This window comes from Thalassophryne amazonica, chromosome 16 (genome assembly GCF_902500255.1).
Source record: "Thalassophryne amazonica chromosome 16, fThaAma1.1, whole genome shotgun sequence".
NCBI lineage: Eukaryota > Metazoa > Chordata > Actinopteri > Batrachoidiformes > Batrachoididae > Thalassophryne > Thalassophryne amazonica.
Window position 1 is genome coordinate 43,456,098 of NC_047118.1, and position 22,487 is coordinate 43,478,584.

The 22,487-nt window shown below is 43.6% G+C and overlaps 1 protein-coding gene across 2 annotated transcripts in view; it reads left to right on the top strand.

The window, feature by feature from the left end:
• rnf216 (ring finger protein 216) overlaps positions 1-22,487 on the top strand; it is a 57,221-nt gene that overhangs the window by 14,151 nt on the left and 20,583 nt on the right. For both annotated transcript variants that reach the window (XM_034189962.1, XM_034189963.1), the window contains exons 7-13: positions 7,564-7,725; positions 7,883-7,994; positions 15,628-15,761; positions 18,259-18,309; positions 18,687-18,824; positions 19,127-19,275; positions 19,553-19,631. In XM_034189962.1, the coding sequence (XP_034045853.1) occupies positions 7,564-7,725; positions 7,883-7,994; positions 15,628-15,761; positions 18,259-18,309; positions 18,687-18,824; positions 19,127-19,275; positions 19,553-19,631 (825 nt within the window). The remainder of the gene's footprint in view (positions 1-7,563; positions 7,726-7,882; positions 7,995-15,627; positions 15,762-18,258; positions 18,310-18,686; positions 18,825-19,126; positions 19,276-19,552; positions 19,632-22,487) is intronic.

Consider the following 22,487-nt stretch of genomic DNA (forward strand, 5'->3'; position numbering starts at 1 on the left):
ACCTCCCCACTAAGTGTTAAAAGCCAGTTTAAATAAATAAGTCTTTAACTTAGATTTAAAAAGTGCTAGGTCAGGAATAGTACGTAACTCAAAAGGTAGCTCATTCCACAGTCTCGGGCCAGCTACCGCGAAAACATGATCACCCCAGCGTTTATATCTTGACCTTGGAATATCTAAGTAAAGCTGGCCAGACGCTCTTAATGTCCTACTATAGGTGCGCAAAGTTAAAATTTCAGACAAGTAGGGAGGTGCAAGGCCATAAATAGCTTTAAAAACAAACATTAAAATTTTAAAATCAATTCTAAAACGAACTGGAAGCCAGTGGAGTGAGTACAGGATGGGCGTAATATGCTCACGTCTAAAAGTGTTTGTCAAAAGACGAGCAGCAGCATTCTGCACCAACTGGAGACGTGCAAGAGACGACTGATTAATGCCCGAATAAAGTGCATTACAATAATCAAGTCTGGAGCTGATGAAAGCATGAATGGCTGTCTCAAGATCACGTCTACTGAGAAAGTGCTTTATTTTAGCCAAAAGGCGAAGTTGGAAAAAACTAGCTTTGACAACAGAATTTATCTGTTGATTGAACCTCAAACAGCTGTCAAATATCACTCCCAAATTCTTGACAGCTGGAGTCCCTGGGAGGGGTACTAGATAGCGCTCCGACTGGGGACTCCATTGATCTCCCAGATCTGAACCTGAGTGGTGTTCAGTTGTTGGACTTCTGTGCTAGTCACAGTTTGTCCATCACGAACACCATGTTCGAGCACAAGGGTGTCCATAAGTGCACGTGGCACCAGGACACCCTGAGCCGGAGGTCGATGATCGACTTTGTAGTCGTATCATCTGACCTTCGGCCACGTGTCTCGGACACTCGAGTGAAGAGAGGGGCAGAGCTGTCGACTGATCACCACCTGGTGGTGAGTTGGATCCGCTGGGAGGGTAGGAAGCCGGTAAGACCTGGCAGGCCCAAACGTATCGTGAGGGTCTGCTGGGAACGACTGGCGGAACCCTCTGTCAGCGAGGTCTTCAACTCCCGCCTCCGGGAGAGCTTCTCCCAGATCCCGGGGGAGGTTGGAGACATGGAGTCCGAGTGGACCATGTTCTCCACCTCTGTTGTCGATGCGGCTGCTCGTAGCTGTGGTCGCAAGGTCTCTAGTGCCTGTCGCGGCGCCAATCCCCGAACCCGGTGGTGGACACTGGAAGTAAGGGATGCCATCAAGCTGAAGAAGGAGTCCTACTTATATTTGTTGGTAGGTGGGACCCCAGAGGCAGCTGACAGGTACTGGCAGACCAAGCGTGCCGCAGCCCGTGCTGTCGCAGAGGCAAAAACTCAGGTCTGGGAGGAGTTCGGGGAGGCTATGGAGGAGGACTATCGGTCGGCCTCGAAGAGATTCTGGCAAACCGTCCGACGCCTCAGGAGGCGGAAGCAGCTCTCCACCAGCACTGTTTACGGTGTGGGTGGGGAGCTGTTGACCCTGACTGGGGATGTTGTCGGGCGGTGGAAGGAGTACTTTGAGGATCTCCTCAATCCCATCATCACGTCTTCCGAAGAGGAAGCAGAGACTGGGGACTTGGAGGCGGACTCATCCATTACCCAGGCCGAAGTCACCGAGGTGGTTAGAAAGCTCCACGGTGGCAAGGCTCCTGGGGTGGATGAAATCCGTCCTGAGTACCTTAAATCTCTGGATGTTGTGGGGCTGTCTTGGCTGACACGCCTCTGCAACATTGCGTGGCGATCGGGGACAGTGCCTCTGGATTGGCAGACCGGGGTGGTGGTCCCTCTGTTTAAGAAGGGGGACCGGAGGGTGTGTTCCAACTATAGGGGGATCACACTCCTCAGCCTCCCCGGTAAGGTCTCTTCCAGAGTACTGGAGAGGAGAATTCGACCAATGGTCGAACCTTGGATTCAGGAGGAGCAGTGTGGTTTTCGTCCTGGTCACGGCACACTGGACCAGCTCTACACGCTCCATCGGGTGCTCGAGGGTTCATGGGAGTTTGCCCAACCAGTCCACATGTGTTTTGTGGATCTGGAGAAGGCATTCGACCGTGTCCCTTGGCGCACCCTGTGGGGAGTGCTCCGGGAGTACGGGGTCCGGGGTCCTTTGCTAAGGGCTATCCGGTCCCTGTACGACCGCAGCAGGAGCTTGGTTCGCATTTCCGGTAGTAAGTCAAACCTGTTTCCAGTGCACGTTGGCCTCCGCCAGGGCTGCCCTTTGTCACCGGTTCTGTTCATTATTTTTATGGACAGAATTTCTAGGTGTAGCCAGGGTGTAGAGGGGGTCTGGTTTGGGAACCACAGAATCTCGTCTCTGCTGTTTGCGGACGATGTGGTTCTGTTGGCTTCGTCAAATCAGGACCTTCAGCGTGCACTGGGGCGGTTTGCAGCCGAGTGTGAGGCGTCCGGGATGAAGATCAGCACCTCCAAATCCGAGGCCATGGTTCTCGACCGGAAAAAGGTGCTTTGCCCTCTTCAGGTCGGTGGAGTGTCCTTGCCTCAAGTGGAGGAGTTTAAGTATCTCGGGGTCTTGTTCACAAGTGAGGGACGGATGGAGCGGGAGATCGATAGACGGATCGGTGCAGCATCTGCAGTGATGCAGTCGCTGTATCGGACCGTCGTGGTGAAGAGAGAGCTGAGTAGGGGGGCAAAGCTCTCGATTTACAGATAGATCTACGTTCCGATCCTCACCTGTGGTCATGAGATTTGGCTCATGACCGAAAGAACGAGATCGCGAGTACAAGCGGCCGAGATGAGTTTCCTCCGCAGGGTGGCTGGGCACTCCCTTAGAGATAAGGTGAGGAGCTCGGTCACTCGGGAGGAGCTCGGAGTCGAGCCGCTGCTCCTCCACGTCGAAAGGAGTCAGTTGAGGTGGCTCGGGCATCTTTTCCGGATGCCCCCTGGACGCCTCGCTGGAGAGGTGTTCCGGGCACGTCCCACTGGGAGGAGGCCCCGGGGAAGACCCAGGGCACGCTGGAGGGACTACATCTCTCGGCTGGCTTGGGAATGCCTTGGGGTTCCCCCGGAGGAGCTGGAGGAGGTGTGTGTGGATCGGGAGGTCTGGGCGGCTTTGCTTGAGCTGCTGCCCCCGCGACCCGACTCCGGATAAAGCGGAAGAAAATGGATGGATGGTTTTACATAGTTAGCCAAAGCACCAAAATTTGGTGTTACCACATTTGGTGTGCCAATGCGCGCAAACACCATGATCTCAGTTTTACCATAATTCAGGCAAAGGAAGTTTTGGGACAGCCACTGCTTTACATCACGAATACAATTAAATAGGGATGACACTGATCACTCCCATTAGTCCTCACAGGCAGATAGATTTGCAGATCATCTGCATAACAATGAAAGGACAGGTTGTGCTGGGTTATAACTGACCTCAATGGCAGAATGTACAAAGAAAATAGAATCGGCCCAAGGACAGATCCCTGCGGCACTCCACAGCACAGAGGAGCAGTTGATGAGAAAAGGTCCCCAATCATGACAGAAAAGCTCCTTTCAGCCAAATATGATCTAAACCACTTAAGTGCAGTACCATGAATGCCAATAAAATGTTCCAACCGGGAAACAAGTACTGTGTGATCCACAGTATCAAAGGCTGCTGTGAGGTCCAACAGAACCAGCACAGCAGGATTCCCTGCATCCACCGACAGTGATGTCATTATGAACTTTTAAAAGTGCTGACTCAGTGCTGTGTCGCGATCTAAACCTAGATTGGAAATTTTCAAGGATGAGATTGTCTTCTAAAAATGATTGTAACTGTAAAAAGACAACCTTTTCTAAAACCTTAGATAGAAGTGGCAGATGAGACACAGGTCTAAAATTGGATAAAACTGATGAGTCCAGGTGAGGTTTTTTAAGAAGAGGTCAAACCACAGCATGTTTAAAAGCAGCTGGAACAGACCCTGATCTAAGACAAGCGTTGATAAGTTAGGAGACCCGCCCCAACAGTATTAAAAACCTCCTTCAGCACCTTAGCTGGAACAACATCTAAAGGACAACTTGTAAATTTTATGTGTTTTACAACATCAGTGAGAGATGCAAAAGAAATGGGCTCAAACTGTTCGAGCACAGCAGAATGTGCACAAGGAGCAGACAACTCAACATTACAGCTCTGATCAGCGTTCTGTCTGACTGATGAAACCTTATCAATAAAAAACTGAAGAAACTCCTCAAAGGTTGTGGTTGTAGCGTCCATCAAAACAGAGGTGTGTGGATTTACAACTGAGTTTATAGTCTGAAATAACACACTGGGACGATGACAACTGCTAGAAATAATATGAGACAGATATTGTGCTTTTGCCTCCTTCACAGCCTTCTGATAGTCAGACTGTCCCTCAGAAAACCCAGAGACACCTGTAGTTTGTCCTTTTTCCATTTTCTCTCTGCCCGTCTGCAGCGTTGCCTGAGGGCACGGGTTGTGGCATTTAACCAGGGGTCGGATTTTGATTTCCTGGATTTGCAGCACATCGGTGCAACAGAGTCCAAAATTACTGTGCATGTAGAGTGGAAAGAAGAGAGGATGTTATCTGGGAGTAATGGAGAAACCAGTCCATTCATGGCATAAAACTGAGAGTCCATGAAGGCAGCAGCAAAGTCCCCCGCTGTCGAGGAGGTAACCAAACGGTGGCGAGAGACAGGAACAAGTGGCTTACTAGCAGATGGAGGAGCAATAAATTCAAAAATAACAGGAAAGTGATCTGAAATAGCAATGTCTGATATGTCCTTAAGTGAAACTGAGAGCCCAAAAGAAATAACCAGGTCCAAGGTGTGTCCAAGATTATGTGTTGGTCCATCCACAACTTGTGTTAGACCAAAAGAGTTCAGGAGGCTTTTAAAATCATCAGCCAGCTGATTAGAAGGACAACAGATATGAATATTAAAATCACCACAGACCAAAAATTTATCATATTTTGGGATAAAATCTGCCAGAAACTCAGAAAACTCCTGAATAAAATCCTTATTAAATTTTGGTGGACGATAAACAACAGCACAGAGCACAGGACAGTGGAACTCCATCACAAACATCTGAAGTTCAAAAGTGGAGTAGGCATTAGAAGATAAAAATCGGCATTTAAAGTTGTCTTTAAAAACCGTGGCCACACCCCCGCCTCTACCTGATGCTCGTGGGGAGAAAGAAAAATGAGCAGCCGGGGGCGAGGAGCTCAGAAAAGGCGCTGTTTTCACCTGGTTTCAACCAGGTCTCCGTTAACAGGAGAAAGTCCAGATCACAACTGGAGAAAAAGTCATTCAAAATGAAAGTCTTACTTGTGAGTGACCTTGTGTTGACGAGCGCCACACGGACTGAGCGCACGTCAGTCTGCTGCGAGACACAACTGAGCGGGCGCAGGTTCTCCTGCACGCAGCCACGACTGCAGCTCCTCACAGGACGGCGACGCGTAAGTGGAGACCCGGCACCCCACACAACCGGCCGGAGCCACCGATAGCGAAAAGTCAGGGAACGCCGCACGTCGTAGCCGTCATATGGAGTGAAGAATCCGGCTATGAATTGTCGTGGAGCATGTTTGCAGGAAACAGCCAGGCACACTCTGAGCCGAACACGGACTCCTCCTCTCTTCCCGCGTCCTCTGCGGCGCAGACGCCGAGGCAACACGCCAAGCGGCCAGCGTAGAAAGTCCGGTACGGACACTAAGACAGGCGGTGGGGGCAGCCGCATCCCTGGCCGTCCGCCCGAGCCAGGAACAGCGAAATTCTCCAGCGAAGCCCAAACGCTGATAAGAGTCTGGCGATCATACACGAGGAGCGGTGACACATTCCATGCAACAAAGTGCAAAAACAATAAAAACGACACTAAAAGAAGCAAGTGCCGACGGCAGGCCACATACAACGGCGCCATCTTGACAAATCAGAACCCCAGAATAGAGGGGCACATAGCTGAATTCCAATGTAACAGAATAGTACATCTTACTATTAATGATACAAAAGCTAAAATATCTTTCTGTATGGGAGTTAATGGAAGTTAACTATCAGGAATCCCAAATATAGCAATCAGTGAGCATGGCTATAGAGTGACTCTAAGAACTTTGGACACAGTGTTAAAGAAACAAAGCCAAAAAAAATTATGTTAGTTTGGACAAAGGAAAAACATGATTTAGCTGGTGAGGAGAGCCATACGAGGTCTGTTAGAAAAGTAACGGACCTTTTTATTTTTTGCAAAAACTATATGGATTTGAATCATGTGTGATTGCATCAGCCAAGCTTGAACCTTTGTGCGCATGCGTGAGTTTTTTCACGCCTGTCGGTTGCGTGAGTCGCCTGTGAGCACGCCTTGTGGGAGGAGTGGTCCAGCCCCCTCGTCGGATTTTCATTGTCAGGAAATTGGCTGATCGACTGCCGCTTTGCTTCATCAAAATGTTTTCAGAAAGTATGAGAGACTCGTACATACATCACATTTGTCTTCTACCTCAGGAAATATTTCAGAATGTCTTGATTTAGAAAAATGAATCCTATGTAGGACTTTAAATTGGATAGGTCCAACACGTGCACAAGAAGAGGTGGATCTCACTCTATAGCTTTATTCCACAGTTCGTGCTTCGGTTGTGTGTCCAATTCCTTTTTCCATACCATCTTAATTTTAACGAACGGGTCGGTGTTTAAGGATAAGATGTAATCATAAGACTTTGAAATAGAGCCCTTTTCGTATGGATTAAGGGAAAATAAATCTTCCCAAGAGTCCCAGTTTTTTAGGCATTCTTCTCATAAAGATTTTCAGTAATTATCCCCGCTTTTTGGTGGATCACCATCTGTCAGCTTCAGACCGTTGTCTTCATCAATGTTGTCTGTTTTGAAATTGCTAAGATCTAAGCTGTTTTGGATTTATGGCTTTAAAAAATATCCAGAGGGTTATGTTGGGTGTGCTGCATAATATGTTGGGAGAAAGTTTTTTTTTTTTTAAATGTTCATTCTGAGGTTAGATAAGCAGGTATGTCATGATTATACTTGTGAATGAAAATGTAGATCAATATTTGACATTCTCACCAACACAAGATGGCTTGCAATGTGTACAAAGTGTTAGCATGTCACAAAAAATAGTCTTTTACACCTTTTATAATTGAACTTTATGACTGCATCATGAAAATAAAAGATTATTGAGGAATATGCTTGAATTACAAGAACAGGATTAACATGACTGGGAAGTGTATTTCCAGTTGTAAAAAAAAAAAAAAAAAAAAATCAGTGTAACTCTATAAGTTAGACTCCTAGACATTAGGTGTGGTTCCTCAAAAAATATTGCACATGGGATTTTCTTGAAAGTTCTTGTATTGTGCAAATCTTCGCTTTTTCAGCTGCTTCCCACAGCAAATCCGCATGGATGGAGATGGATGTAATGTAAATAAGGTGTAAGCATTTGGGGTGTTCTTGGCATACTTACTAACAAATTAGAGATCATAAGAAATTATAACCATCACATGAATGATGATGTTCATATCTTTCTGTCCTAAACAAAATCACCACAAACAACTACTCTTACAGTATGTTAGTCCTTAAATATGATATCTGAGTTTTAGAGCACTCTGTGTTTGTGCTCTGGAACCTTTCAGGTGTCCGAGGACTTGTTTGACTTTGCCAAGCTGGAGACTGTGGGACCAATGGCTGTAGTGCAGGCTGCCGACTTGCTCATGGCAGATTTCAAGATGCTCAGCGTTCAGGATATCAAATGGGCCCTTAACGCCCTCAAGGGACACTATGCAATCACACGAAAGGTAATGAATTACAGAAGGCTTTGTTGATTGTTGGTCTGGTTTGTTCTTGTCATCTTATTTCCTTTCTCCAACTTCTCTCACTCTCTATAATGTCTCCTCTCAATACCTCCATTTCTGCCTGCATCTGTCTTTGTTTCCACTGCACTCTTCCTCTCAGGCCTTATGTGAAGCTCTGAAAAAATGGCAAGTTTCAGGTGACCCCTCAGGAAAGAGACGACGAAACAGAGTCTCCTCTGAGCGCCCCTACATTGATTTCCATTTTGAGCACGGTAGGCTGTGCTGAGTCCATTTAACACTTTGTTTCTACAGGATTCAGTTTGTAAAATCTCAGTTTTCTTGTGATTTTATAGGGGTTTTTATTAGTTTTTAAACTTTAGTTACAGTATGTGGATTTTAATATATCTATAGAACATGTAAAATGTAGCTCATTTTCTCATTGTGGGCACACTACTGCTCACATCATATTTCCTTCTGAAAGCCACTTACCGATCTAATGCTTCATGGCAGCAGCACTGCTAATGTTTGAAATTAGCCAAGTACCAAACATTAGCTTGGAAAGGACTAAGTACATACAGTAGTGTTCAGAATAATAGTAGTGCTATGTGACTAAAAAGATTAATCCAGGTTTTGAGTATATTTCTTATTGTTACATGAGAAATAAGGTACCAGTAGATTCTCACAAATCCAACAAGACCAAGCATTCATGATATGCACACTCTTAAGGCTATGAAATTGGGCTATTAGTAAAAAAAAAAAAAAAAGTACAAAAGGGGGTGTTCACAATAATAGTAGCATCTGCTGTTGATGCTCCAAACTCAAAACTATTATGTTCAAACTGCTTTTTAGCAATCCTGTGAATCACTAAAGTAGTATTTAGTTGTATAACCACAGTTTTTCATGATTTCTTCACATCTGCGAGGCATTCATTTTGTTGGTTTGCAACCAAGATTTTGCTCGTTTACTAGTGTGCTTGGGGTCAGTGTCTTGTTGAAACACCCATTTCAAGGGCATGTCCTCTTCAGCATAAGGCAACATGACCTCTTCAAGTATTTTGACATATCCAAACTGATCCATGATACCTGGTATGTGATATATAGGCCCAACACCATAGTAGGAGAAACATGCCCATATTATGATGCTTGCACCACCATGCTTCACTGTCTTCACTGTGAACTGTGGCTTAAATTCAGAGTTTGGGGGTCGTCTCAAACTGTCTTTTTGGGTCTCATCAGTCCACGAAATATTCCTCCATTTCTCTTTAGGCCAATTGTGTTCTTTGGCAAATTGTAATCTCTTCTGCACATGTGTTTTATTTAACAGAGGGACTTTGCGGGGGATTCTTGCAAATAATTTAGCTTCACACAGGCGTCTTCTAACTGTCACAGCACTTACAGGTAACTCCAGACTGTCTTTGATCATCCTGGAGCTGATCAGTGGGTGAGCCTTTGCCATTCTGGTTATTCTTCTATCCATTTTGATGGTTGTTTTCCGTTTTCTTCCACGCGTCTCTGTTTTTTTTTTTTTTTTTTTTGTCCATTTTAAAGCATTGGAGATCATTGTAGATGAACAGCCTATAATTTTTTGCACCTGCGTATAAGTTTTCCCCTCTCCAGTCAACCTTTTAATCAAACTACGCTGTTCTTCTGAACAGTATCTTGGACGTCCCATTTTCCTCAGGCTTTCAAAGAGAAAAGCATGTTCAACAGGTGCTGGCTTCATCCTTAAATAGGGGACACCTGATTCACACCTGTTTGTTCCACAAAATTGACGAACTCACTGACTGAATGCCACACTACTATTATTGTGAACACCCCCTTTTCTCCATTTTTTTTATACTTATAGCCCAATTTCATAGCCTTAAGAGTGTGCATATCATGAATGCTTGGTCTTGTTAAGAAATAAGAAATATACTCAAAACTTGGATTAATCTTTTTAGTCACATAGCACTACTATTATTCTGAACACTACTGTACATACATACATACATATATACAACGTCAAACGATTAACTGGTATGGGGTTGCAGGGGCAACAGCCCCACTAGGGGGCCCCAAACTTCCCTTTCCTGCAGTGTTACCTCTGACTGGGGGATCCCGAGATTAGGACATATGCGCCAAAGCACATTAAGGTTTGTTTTTTTTTTTTTTATCAGGCTGTCAGTTGAAATAGGATTTATTGGATATCTCATTCAAATCTGATTTTGCTGATTTGTCCACACTATATATAGCAAGTTACCAGATATGATCCATGTGTCCTTGTGGCAATCCTCATTTTCCATTTTATCCACATCAGTTGCAATAGTAATGACGTAGTGCCCGGCAGAGGGCATGTTAACGGAATGTGACCAAATGCAGAGTGGCATATTTTGGAGGGAGAGGACAAAAAGCAAAACAAAACTTGATTGTCACCTTAATCTTTTGGTAAACTTTCACATGGTGGAGCAGTACCCAACTCATTCATGTTTGGTGTTTGAATCATGACAGACCTTACTGTATCCATGTACTCATTAGCTGGAAACACACTGCAAGTGTCACATTGGAGTCACACAACACAGGCACACAGCAGCTGAAGGCAGCTGTTGTGTTGCTGCTCAGTCTTTCCACATCATTTGTCTTTAGTATGACTTTTAGTCCAGCGGCTCATTCAACTGACCAATGATGCCTGGCACCCAGCTCCACATCCATGTAAGCACACTTCATGTTGAATGTTTTGTTTTCTTTTTTTGGAGTGTGCAGTGAGCAGGTTTATTGGAGGGGTGAAAACTGTCTGGAGTGTGGGATAATGAGTGACGTAGTCTGAAGTAGCGGCAGGGGGAGTGTACAGCTTCCCCCTGCGCTGAATTTTATGCTTCACCAAAAGACACAGATTTAAGCAAACACACCCAGAATCTCATCAGACCATACAGATCAGAACACATTTGAAAAAAATACCATTGTAGTTGCATTTCAGACAGCCCGTGAATAAGGCTTGAAACACATTTTGGGGGGGAAAGAAGGATTTCGTGCAATTTTTGATTGTTCAGATTTTCAACGTGGACTCAGATTCAAATCAGATATACGCATACATCGGATTTTTACTGGCAGTCTGAACAAAGTCTCAAGGCACCTTAACACTTGCACGAATTTGATCCCCCCACTGCCATGCAATTCGTCATGCCAATGCGTTCCGCTTTGTCCCGCTTGACACCATGCTACATAAATAATCATTTCGTAGCCGATGATGCGTTTGCTCTCAGAACTTGGCTGATGAAACCATTCTCTCATCGCTCCCAGAATTGCTAAGAAATTATCTACAGCTGCAGGTTGTCTTGTGTGCATTGTGTGGTGGAGAACGCATTTGGAATCTTGTCTCAAAGGTAATTATTATATATATATATATATATATACACTCAACAAAAATATAAACGCAACACTTTTGGTTTTGCTCCCATTTTGTATGAGATGAACTCAAAGATCTAAAACTTTTTCCACATACACAATATCACCATTTCCTTCAAATATTGTTCACAAACCAGTCTAAATCTGTGATAGTGAGCACTTCTCCTTTGCTGAGATAATCCATCCCACCTCACAGGTGTGCCATACTAAGATGCTGATTAGACACCATGATTAGTGCACAGGTGTGCCTTAGACTGCCCACAATAAAAGGCCACTCTAAAAGTTGCAGTTTTGTTTTATTTGGGGGGGGGATACCAGTCAGTATCTGGTGTGACCACCATTTGCCTCATGCAGTGCAACACATCCCCTTTGCATAGAGTTGATCAGGTTGTCAATTGTGGCCTGTGGAATGTTGGTCCACTCCTCTTCAATGGCTGTGCGAAGTTGCTGGATATTGGCAGGAACTGGTACACGCTGTCGTATACGCCGGTCCAGAGCATCCTAAACATGCTCAATGGGTGACATGTCCGGTGAGTATGCCGGCCATGCAAGAACTGGGACATTTTCAGCTTCCAAGAATTGTGTACAGATCCTTGCAACATGGGTCCGTGCATTATCCTGCTGCAACATGAGGTGATGTTCTTGGATGTATGGCACAACAATGGGCCTCAGGATCTTGTCACGTTATCTCTCTGCATTCAAAATGCCATCAATAAAATGCACCTGTGTTCTTCGTCCATAACAGACGCCTGCCCATACCATAACCCCACCGCCACCATGGGCCACTCGATCCACAACATTGACATCAGAAAACCGCTCACCCACACGACGCCACACACGCTGTCTGCCATCTGCCCTGGACAGTGTGAACCGGGATTCATCCGTGAAGAGAACACCTCTCCAACGTGCCAAACGCCAGCGAATGTGAGCATTTGCCCACTCAAGTCGGTTACGATGACGGACTGGAGTCAGGTCGAGACCCCGATGAGGACGACGAGCATGCAGATGAGCTTCCCTGAGACGGTTTCTGACAGTTTGTGCAGAAATTCTTTGGTTATGCAAACCGATTGTTTCAGCAGCTGTCCGAGTGGCTGGTCTCAGACAATCTTGGAGGTGAACATGCTGGATGTGGAGGTCCTGGGCTGGTGTGGTTACACGTGGTCTGCGGTTGTGAGGCTGGTTGGATGTACTGCCAAATTCTCTGAAACGCCTTTGGAGACGGCTTATGGTAGAGAAATGAACATTCAATACACGAGCAACAGCTCTGGTTGACATTCCTGCTGTCAGCATGCCAATTGCACGCTCCCTCAAATCTTGCGACATCTGTGGCATTGTGCTGTGTGATAAAACTGCACCTTTCAGAGTGGCCTTTTATTGTGGACAGTCTAAGGCACACCTGTGCACTAATCATGGTGTCTAATCAGCATCTTGGTATGGCACATCTGTGAGGTGGGATGGATTATCTCAGCAAAGGAGAAGTGCCCACTATCACAGATTTAGACTGGTTTGTGAACAATATTTGAGGGAAATGGTGATATTGTGTATGTGGAAAAAGTTTTAGATCTTTTAGTTCATCTCACACAGAATGGGAGCAAAACCAAAAGTGTTGCGTTTATATTTTTGTTGAGTGTATATATATATATATATATATATATAGAGAGAGAGAGAGAGAGAGAGAGGTCTATTAGAAAAGTATCCGACCTTATTATTTTTTTCAAAAACCATATGGATTTGAATCACATGTGATTACATCAGACATGCTTGAACCCTTGTGGGCATGCGAGAGTTTTTTCACGCCTGTCGGTTACGTCATTCGCCTGTGGGCAGTCTTTGAGTGAGGAGTCACCCACCCTCTCGTCGTTTTTTTTCATTGTTTAGGAATGGCTCAGAGGCTGCTGCTTTGTTTGATCAAAATTTTTTCAAAACTCTAAGGCACAACTGAGTGGACACCATTCGATAAATTCAGCTGGTTTTCGGTAAAAGTTTTAACGGCTGATGAGAGATTTTGGTCTGGTAGTGTCGCCGTAAGGACGGCCCATGGCGCCTGACGGTGATCTGCGCTTCGAGGCGGCAGCGTCTCGCTGTTTCAAGTTGAAAACTTCCACATTTCAGGCTCTGTTGACCCAGGAAGTCGTCAGAGAACAGAGAACTTTCAGAAGAAGTTGGCATGAGGAGTTTATTCGGACATTCCATTGTTAACGGACATTTTGTAATGAAAGAACGTGCGGGCAGAGTCGCATGTCGGGCCGGACCCGACCGCGGGGGGGGTCGCGACAGGAAAAACACCTCCGTTGGAAATCTTAACGGGCAAGTTGGAACATGCCCAAGCTGTTAAACAATTTCTCAGTTACTCACTTGTTGAAAGCCATCAAAAGCCGCCTGAATTTTACAAATGGTTTTCAACACAGAGGTGTTTTTCCTGTCGCGGCACACACCGATTCAGCGAGTCGTCACAGAAACGACTCGGCGAATTTGCGCGCACGTCTTTCATTAAAAAATGTCCTTAAACAGTGGAATGTCTGCATAAAGTCCTCATGCCGGCCTCTTCTGAATCTTCTCTGTTCTCTCATGATGTCCTGGGTGAATTAAGCCTTAAATTAGGATGTTTTCAGGTCGAAACAGGCCGACGACGGCGCCTGGAAGCGCTGCAAGACGTCCTGCTCTGTGGGAAGTCCTTACAGCAACAGAAACACCCCATAATCTCTCATCAGCCGTTAAACTTTTCACCGAAAACCAGCTTAATTTCTTGAATAGTGTCCACTCGGATATTCCTCACAGGTCCAGAAAAAATGTTGATAAAGCAACGCGCGCCGTCTCGAGCAGCGTGTGAAACAAAGGAATTCAGCCGAGAAGGCGGGACCACATCTCACTCAAGGCCTGCCCACAGGGAAATGACGTCACCGACACGCGTGAAAAAACTCACGCATGCGCACGAGGGTTCAAGCATGATTGGTGGAATCGCACGTCATTCAAATCCATATAGTTAAAAAAAAAAAAGGGTCGGTTTATTGTCTAATAGACCTCGTGTGTGTATATATATATATATATATATATTGTAATGCATTGGTCATACAGTTGCATTTTCATTCCTTCTCATGAGTTTTATATATATATATATATATCTGTAAAGTTGCATATATTAATAGATGTAACATGTCATAATTGCTCCGATGCCCTGCTCGCAGTGACACACAGTGTTTTCAGATAGGTTGTATAATGTTCATGAAATTAATGCCTGCCAGAAGTTTTTAACCTTTAACAAATATTCTTTGCGCACTGGAACGCAGCTGTGCACAGGTCATGCACAGTTTACAACAGTTTACGGTATGTTTACTCTAATTCGTGCAAGTGTTGAGGTGCCTTCAGACACTCACTCAGAGAATGTTCAGGACTGTAATCCACAGGACATAGTAGCTTTAACCTTTATTTAACCAGATTAATCTCATTGAGATGGAGATCTCTTTTACAAGGGAGACCTGGACAATTATAAAGTTTCTAATCCACCTAACCCGCATGTCTTTGGATTTGGGAGGAAGCTGGAGCGAACCCACGCAAACATGGAGAGAACATGAGAACTCCACACAGAAAGGCCACAGGTGTGAATCGATCCCATGACCTTCTTGCTGTGAGGCAACAGTGCTAACCACTAACCCACCATGCTGCCCAAGATGTGCAAGTTCAAGTCTGTATCATAACTCAGCTCCAACAATTAATAAAGGAGAAACTTCACACCTGTGTCAGATTAAATATGATGTCTGAATAAGTAGTTGTGATCGACAGATGCGAATTATGCATTCACTGTATCTCTCGCTCACACACACACACAATTCTGCCTACCATTTGGGCTTTGTTCTTTCTTTTAGTGGTGTTATACAAAACTGTGGGATTTATTTTCATCTTACTATACAAATTTGTACCTCATGGTTGTAACACTGTTAAATCTTAAGGTGATTTTTAGGGCTTCTTACGGAGGTTATAATCCAGTTAAACTTGAATACTTGTATTGTCCACTTTGGGGAGCGGTAGTTGACACTCTGGCTTCCCATGGAGAAGGTCAAGGCCAAAAAGGTCAAAGCCCTATCTATTTAATGTATTTCCCAGAATATAAGTCACACTAGAGTATAAGGTATTTCTGAAACCTATATTTCACAAGAATAAAAAAAACTGTTTGTAACGATGTGGACAGATTATTCAGTCACACACTAGCCTAAAGAATGTAGGATACATTATCTTTAATGTGTTTTTTTGTGTGTGTGTGTGTGTGTGTTTCCACTATACTGAAAACCTCCCAAACCATGATTTTTGTGTAAGTTACACTGCTATTTTGTGAAATATAAGTTACAGGTCCTCCTGATGTAGTTAAAAAAAATTAAACAATGCAAGTTATGCATCTTACAGTCTGGAAAATACTGTATTTATTTTGTCCACTTTCTCTAAGGAAAATAGCAGTCCAGTTAAAATTACAAGTAGGCCTTTCACTTTGTGATTTGTTGTATACATGATCAGTCTTTTTTTGGTCTCCCAGGCTCAGTGAAGTTTGAAAAGAGGATGTATTTTTTGGAGAATGATCGTCGCTATTGCAGAACATACAGCAATCTGGAACCTTCTCTGCAGAAGGAACTTTCCTTTTATCAGCAGAAAGCAAAGGAATGGGCAGAGGTATAAACAAGTGTGCATATGTTTCGGACTTTTTGTCTCTAAGAATTTGTTCATTGTTAGCTGTGTAGAACAGCTGCTTTGTGCTGTTGTGCTGATCATCTTGTAAATAGGTAGGGCTTTGTTTGTTTGTTTGTTTGTTTGTTTTGTTTTTTGCCCTGTATGTGATTTATTTTTATTATGAGTCACTGTTGTTGCAATCCTCTGATCTAGAATGTTTTTAAAAATTCACAAGCTGATTAACCACCTCAGGGCGGGTTTGATTCAGAGACTGAAATGAAAACTCCATCTTCACCAACAAAGCTATCCACTTATCCTGGATTCCAGAGAACTGTTAGGGTGCAACTAAAACTGCCTCAAGAAGAGACAGCTGCTTTTATTACTACTACTACTGTTACTTGCAAAAATGAAGAGGTAAAAGTTGAAATGCAAAAGATGAGAAAAGTATGACACCAATGTTTTAGCACACTTGCAGATGATAATGCAGCACAAAGTGTCTCTCCCCTTAACAACTACTGCTGTTACTACTAGTACAGTGCTCAATAGCCTGTGTCACTCCCCATATTGCCAAAGTATATGTGTGCCAAGTTTGCCTCAGTTCTGCAGCACAAAAGTGTCTGTACCCTTAACTAATACAACCCCTGGCAAAAATTATGGAATCACCGACCTCAGAGGATGTTCATTCAGTTGTTTAATTTTGTAGAAAAAAAAGCAGATCACATACATGACACAAAACTAAAGTCATTTCAAATGGCAACTTTCTGGCTTTAAGAAACACTATAAGAAATCAGGAAAAATAATTGTGTCAGTCAGTAATGGTTACTTTTTTAGACCAAGCAGAGGGAAAAAAATATGGAATCACTCAATTCTGAGGAATAAATTATGGAATTATGAAAAACAAAACGCTCTAACACATCACTAGTATTTTGTTGCACCACCTCTGGCTTTTATAACAGCTTGCAGTCTCTGAGGCATGGACTTAATGAGTGACAAACAGTACTCTTCATCAGTCTGGCTCCAACTTTCTCTGATTGCTGTTGCCAAATCAGCTTTGCAGGTTGGAGCCTTGTCATGGACCATTTTCTTCAAGTTCCACCAAAGATTTTCAATTGGATTAAGATCCAGACTATTTGCAGGCCATGACACACAGTTTTTGCTCTATGGCAAGATGCATTATCATCTTGAAAAATGATTTCATCATCCCCAAACATCCTTTCAATTGATGGGATAAGAAAAGTGTCCAAAATATCAACGTAAACTTGTGCATTTATTGATGATGTAATGACAGCCATCTCCCCAGTGCCTTTACCTGACATGCAGCCCCATATCGTCAATGACTGTGGAAATTTACATGTTCTCTTCAGGCAGTCATCTTTTTAAATCTCATTGGAACGGCACCAAACAAAAGTTCCAGCATCATCACCTTGCCCAATGCAAATTTGAGATTCATCACTGAATATGACTTTCATCCAGTCATCCACAGTCCACGATTGCTTTTCCTTAGCCCATTGTAACCTTGTTTTTTTCTGTTTAGGTGTTAATGATGGCTTTCGTTTAGCTTTTCTGTATGTAAATCCCATTTCCTTTAGGCGGTTTCTTACAGTTCGGTCACAAACGTTGACTCCAGTTTCCTCCCATTCATTCCTCATTTGTTTTGTTGTGCATTTTCGATTTTTGAGACATACTGCTTTAAGTTTTCTGTCTTGATGCTTTGATGTCTTCCTTGGTCTACCAGTATGTTTGCCTTTAACAACCTTCCCATGTTGTTTGTATTTGGTCCAGAGTTTAGACACAGCTGACTGTGAACAACCAACATCTTTTGCAACATTGCGTGATGATTTACCTTCTAAGAGTTTGATAATCCTCTCCTTTGTTTCAATTGACATCTCTCGTGTTGGAGCCATGATTCATGTCAGTCCACTTGGTGCAACAGCTCTCCAAGGTGTGATCACTCCTTTTAGATGCAGACTAATGAGTAGATCTGATCTGATGCAGGTGTTAGTTTTGGGGATGAAAATTTACAGGGTGATTCCATAATTTATTCCTCAGAGTTGAGTGAGTCCATATTTTTTTCCCTCTGCTTGCTGCTGCTGTTGTACTGCTGTTACTACTACTAGTAGTAATCTCTTAGTATATACATAGATTACACCAAATTCTAAAAAAGAACAAACAAAAAACAAAATGTGCAATACCTTTGTCGCTTTTTAAAACTTTTATTTCTTTAAGTATTTAAGGAACAGCATACAACCTAGTTTTAATTACTGGTTTTGTGAAACTGAGTAAACTGTACTAATTGGGGAACTGTTCCCTTACCAAAAAATAGTACTGATAAGTATATAAAAAGTAAACTGGAAGTATACTTGAAACATACTTGCATGTACTACTTTTTGGTAAGGGTTGTGAGCTGGTAGTTGTTTAGTTGTTGGCTGTTCCAACACATTGTTAAAAGCTCGTGATTATTACTACTCTACAATGGTGCATCCTCTGTCTTTCTTCTCAGCATGAGGACTTTCTTCTGGCGCTGCAGGTCAATGAGGATGAATACAAGAAGGTAGGAGCAGAAAATTATTGGATCATGTTTGAAGATCCACATGTGGTTCAAATGCTGTGGGGGAAAAAAATAATAATTTCCTCTTGAGCTTTTTCATATTTTAAGTTGCTGTACAACAGGGATGGGTAACTTGTTACAGAAAGGGCCAAGAGGGTGCAGGTTTTCTTTGCAGCCACTGACTCCACCAGGTGATTTCACTGATTAACATCACTTTGAGCAGATGGAATCAGTTAATCAGTGAAATCACCTGGTGGAGTCAGTGGCTGCAAAGAAAACCTGCACCCTTTTGGCCCTTTCCGGAACAAGTTGCCCACCCCTGCTCTACAATATCGAGGCTGTCACTTTCACTTTTTAAAATGATGGCAATCTCTCTCCAGGACGGTCAGCTGATTGAGTGCGGCTGCTGCTTTGGGGAGTTTGCATTTGAGAAGATGACGCAGTGTTCAGACGGTCACCTCTTCTGTAAAGAGTGCCTGGTCAAATATGCTCAAGAAGCAGTATTTGGTTCTGGACAGGTACAGACTCACATTTGGGAAAGTGTTACCTGCTAACATTGCAACATTGTTGTGATTATTTGGACACTCACTTGCTGTTTTCCATTGATACTGCAGTTTGTGGCTTTGCCACACTGGATGGCATTCTGTTTTAAGATGATTTTAATGTTCTCTTCATCTGCCATCGATTTGCATGGAGGGCAGCAACCGATGGATTGTGCAGTTGTGTTGTCTAATAATCACGTGTGTGGTTGGTGTGCGCAGTGTCAGCTGAGGGTGGATTTGACCTCCACATTTCCAACTGTTTGTCTTCATGTTTCCAGTCGGAGCTGAGCTGCATGGAAGGGGGCTGCCTGTGCTCCTACCCGGTGTGCGAGCTGGAGAAGGTTCTACCAGAGAACATTCTGTGTAAATATTACGAGCGGCAGGCAGAGGAGGCTGTTGCTGCCACCTGTGCAGACGAACTAGTCCGGTAAGCATGTCCAGCTGCTTGTCTGCCACGTGACTGTCATAATTATCCCCGGCCCAAGTTTCTTTTTGTCCACATAATAGTTGTTGCTTTGAGATCTGTCACATTTACATCTTGAATATCTCTGTATTCATCAATGCTTTCTTGTATTTCAGCATATAACCCATCAGTATACACATCAATTAATCACGTCCTGGCTGCTTGTTCTGTGTCTGATGCACATTTGTATTATTTGCCTTCTTATTTTTGTTTCACTCTATGTTCTATCTTACCTTTCCAGGTGTCCCTTTTGCAACTTTCCAGCCTTGTTGGACAAGGAGATGTCCCTATTCAGCTGTCCCAACCCCCGGTGCCGCAAGGTCAGTCTTACTGTCTGTGTGGACTTAATAATGCAGTCTGACCTTCTTAATTCATATTTGCTTAACTCAATATACACTTGAAATTTTCAGTTATCAAAGGTTTTGTAGTCCTTCTCTTGTTCCTTCACAAAAACAGTATTTGAACACCCTGCAGTTTTGCAAGTTCTCCCACTTAGAAATCATGGAGGGGTCTGAAATTTTCATCTTAGGTGCATGTCCACTGTGAGAGACATAATCTAAAAAAAAAAAAAAAAATCCGGAAATTACAATGTATGAATTTTTTAAATAATTTATTTGTATGTTACTGCTGCAAATTAGTATTTTGAACATGTGTGAAAATCAATGTAAATACTTGGTACAGTAGCCTTTGTTTGTCATTACAGAGGTCAAACGTTTCCTGTAGTTTTTCACCAGGTTTTCACACACTGCAGCAGGGATTTTGGTCCACTCCTCCATACAGATCTTCTCCAAATCTTTCAGGTTTGGAGTTTCAGCTCCCTCCAAAGATTTTCTATTGAGTTCAGGTCTGGAGACTGGCCAGGCCACTCCAGGACCTTGAAATGCTTCTTACGGAGCCCCTCCTTAGTTGCCCTGGCTGTGTGATTGGGGTCATTGTCATGCTGGAAGACCCAGCCATGACCCATCTTCAATGCTCTTACTGAGGGAAGGAGGTTGTTTGCCAAAATCTCACAATACATGACCCCATCCATCCTCCCTTCAATATGGTGCAGTCGTCCTGTCCCCTTTGCAGAAGAGTGCCCCCAGAGTATGATGTTTCCACCCCCATGCTTCACGATTGGGATTGTTTTCTTGGGGTTGTTCTCATCTTCTAAACATGGTAAGTGGAGTTGATTCCAAAAAGCTCTATTCTGGTCTCATCTGACAACATGACCTTCTCCCATGCCTCCTCTGGATCATCGAGATGGTCACTGGTGAACTTCAAACGGGCCTGGACATGTGCTGGCTTGAGCAGGGGGACCTTGCTGCCCTGCAGGATTTTAAACCATGACAGCATCATGTGTTACTAATGTAATCTTTGTGACTGTGGTCCCAGCTCTCTTCAGGTCATTGGCCAGGTCCTCCTGTGTAGTTCTGAGTTTTCTTAGAATCATCCTTAGCCCACAAAGTGAGATCTTGCATGGAATCCCAGACCAAGGGAGATTGACAGTCATCTTGTATTTCTTCCACTTTCTAATAAATAATAACAGTTGTTGTCTTCTACCAAGCTGCTTGCCTGTTGTCCTGTAATCCATCCCAGCCTTGTGCAGGTCTACAGTTTTGTCCCTGGTGTCCTTAGACAGCTCTTTGGTCTTGGCTATGGTGGACAGGTTGGAGTGTGATTGATTGTGTGAACAGGTGTCTTTTATACAGGTAACAAGTTCAAACAGGTGCAATTAATACAGGTAAAGAGTGCAGAATAAGAGGGCTTCTTAAAGAAAAATTAACAGGTCTGTGTGAGCCAGAATTCTTGCTGGTTGGTAGGTGTTCAAATACTTATTTGTAGCAGTAATATACAAATAAATTATTAAAAAAAAACATACATTGTGATTTCCGGATATTTTTTATTTTTATTTTTTTTAGATTATGTCTCTCACAGTGGACATGCACCTAAGATGAAAATTTCAGACCCCTCCATGATTTCTAAGTGGGAGAACTTGCAAATTCGCAGGGACGGGCAGCACAGTGGCTTAGTGGTTACCACAGTTGCATCACAGCAAGAAGGTCAATTCGCGCCTGTGGCCTTTCTGTGTGGAGTTTGCATGTTCTCCCCGTGTTTGCGTGGGTTTTCTCCGGGTGCTCCAGTTTCCTCCCACATCCAAAGATATGCGGGTTAGGTGGATTGGAATCTTTAAATTGTCCGTAGGTGTGTGAGTGGGTGTGAATGTGTTTGTTTGTCTGTTTGTGGCCCTGTGACAGACTGGCGTCCTGTTCTGGGTGTGCCCCGCCTCGCGCTCTGTGGTTGCTGAGATAGGCTCCAGCCTCCCACGACCCTTGCTTGGAATAAGCGGTTGAAGGTGTGTGTGTGTGTGTGTGTGTGTGTGCGCTAGCGACTGAATAAGCTTAGAATATCATTAGATGTGTTGGGAAGCATGCCATGTTTATCTGTCGAGGTACATGTGTGCATGTTTACCTTTAGTAAATGTAAAGAAAAATATTAAATCTATTGATTAAGAAGAAAGCACAACTAAAAGCTAACGTGCCGTTGTGAGTGTTATGGACTCACAGGGGACTTTATCAGACTTTTGGGGAATGCTGAGTGCTGTCTTCTTAATCAGCGGTTTTAAAACTTTTCTTTACATTTACTGAGGTAAATATGCATGTGTACTTCGACAGCAAAGCACATCTAATGATATTTTAGCATATTCAGTGGCCCTAAGAAGCATTTTGTTGCAGAGCTTTCTAATCGCCTCGTACACCTCCTCCATGTTAACCATCTAACTATATATTGGGCCCATTTAAAATCCTTTGGATCTGCTGTGAAATGCTTAACCAAAAACAATCTGGAAAAAAAAAAAAATTGGCCCCAGATTTTAAAAAGTTAGAATTTTCCTTTAAGGTTCTGATGGAGCCAAGTGTTCTGATTTACTGGAGCTAAAACATAATATTATGGGAGAGCACTTTGATTAATCCACAGGTAGCCTTATGAGATGAGCTTCTTCCTCACACGTACTGTAGTCAGGGAAGGTTCCTCCTCTTGAGTTACGTGAGACGTGGTTGAAGTGGAACACATTAGATAGATGTTATTATACCTGGTGTGCTTGTTAGACCCGAATCCATTCCCACTTAGATTCATGAGAACAGCTCCCAAATGCTGACAGGGTGGCCCGAGAGGACGATCACATCCTGTGTGACCAG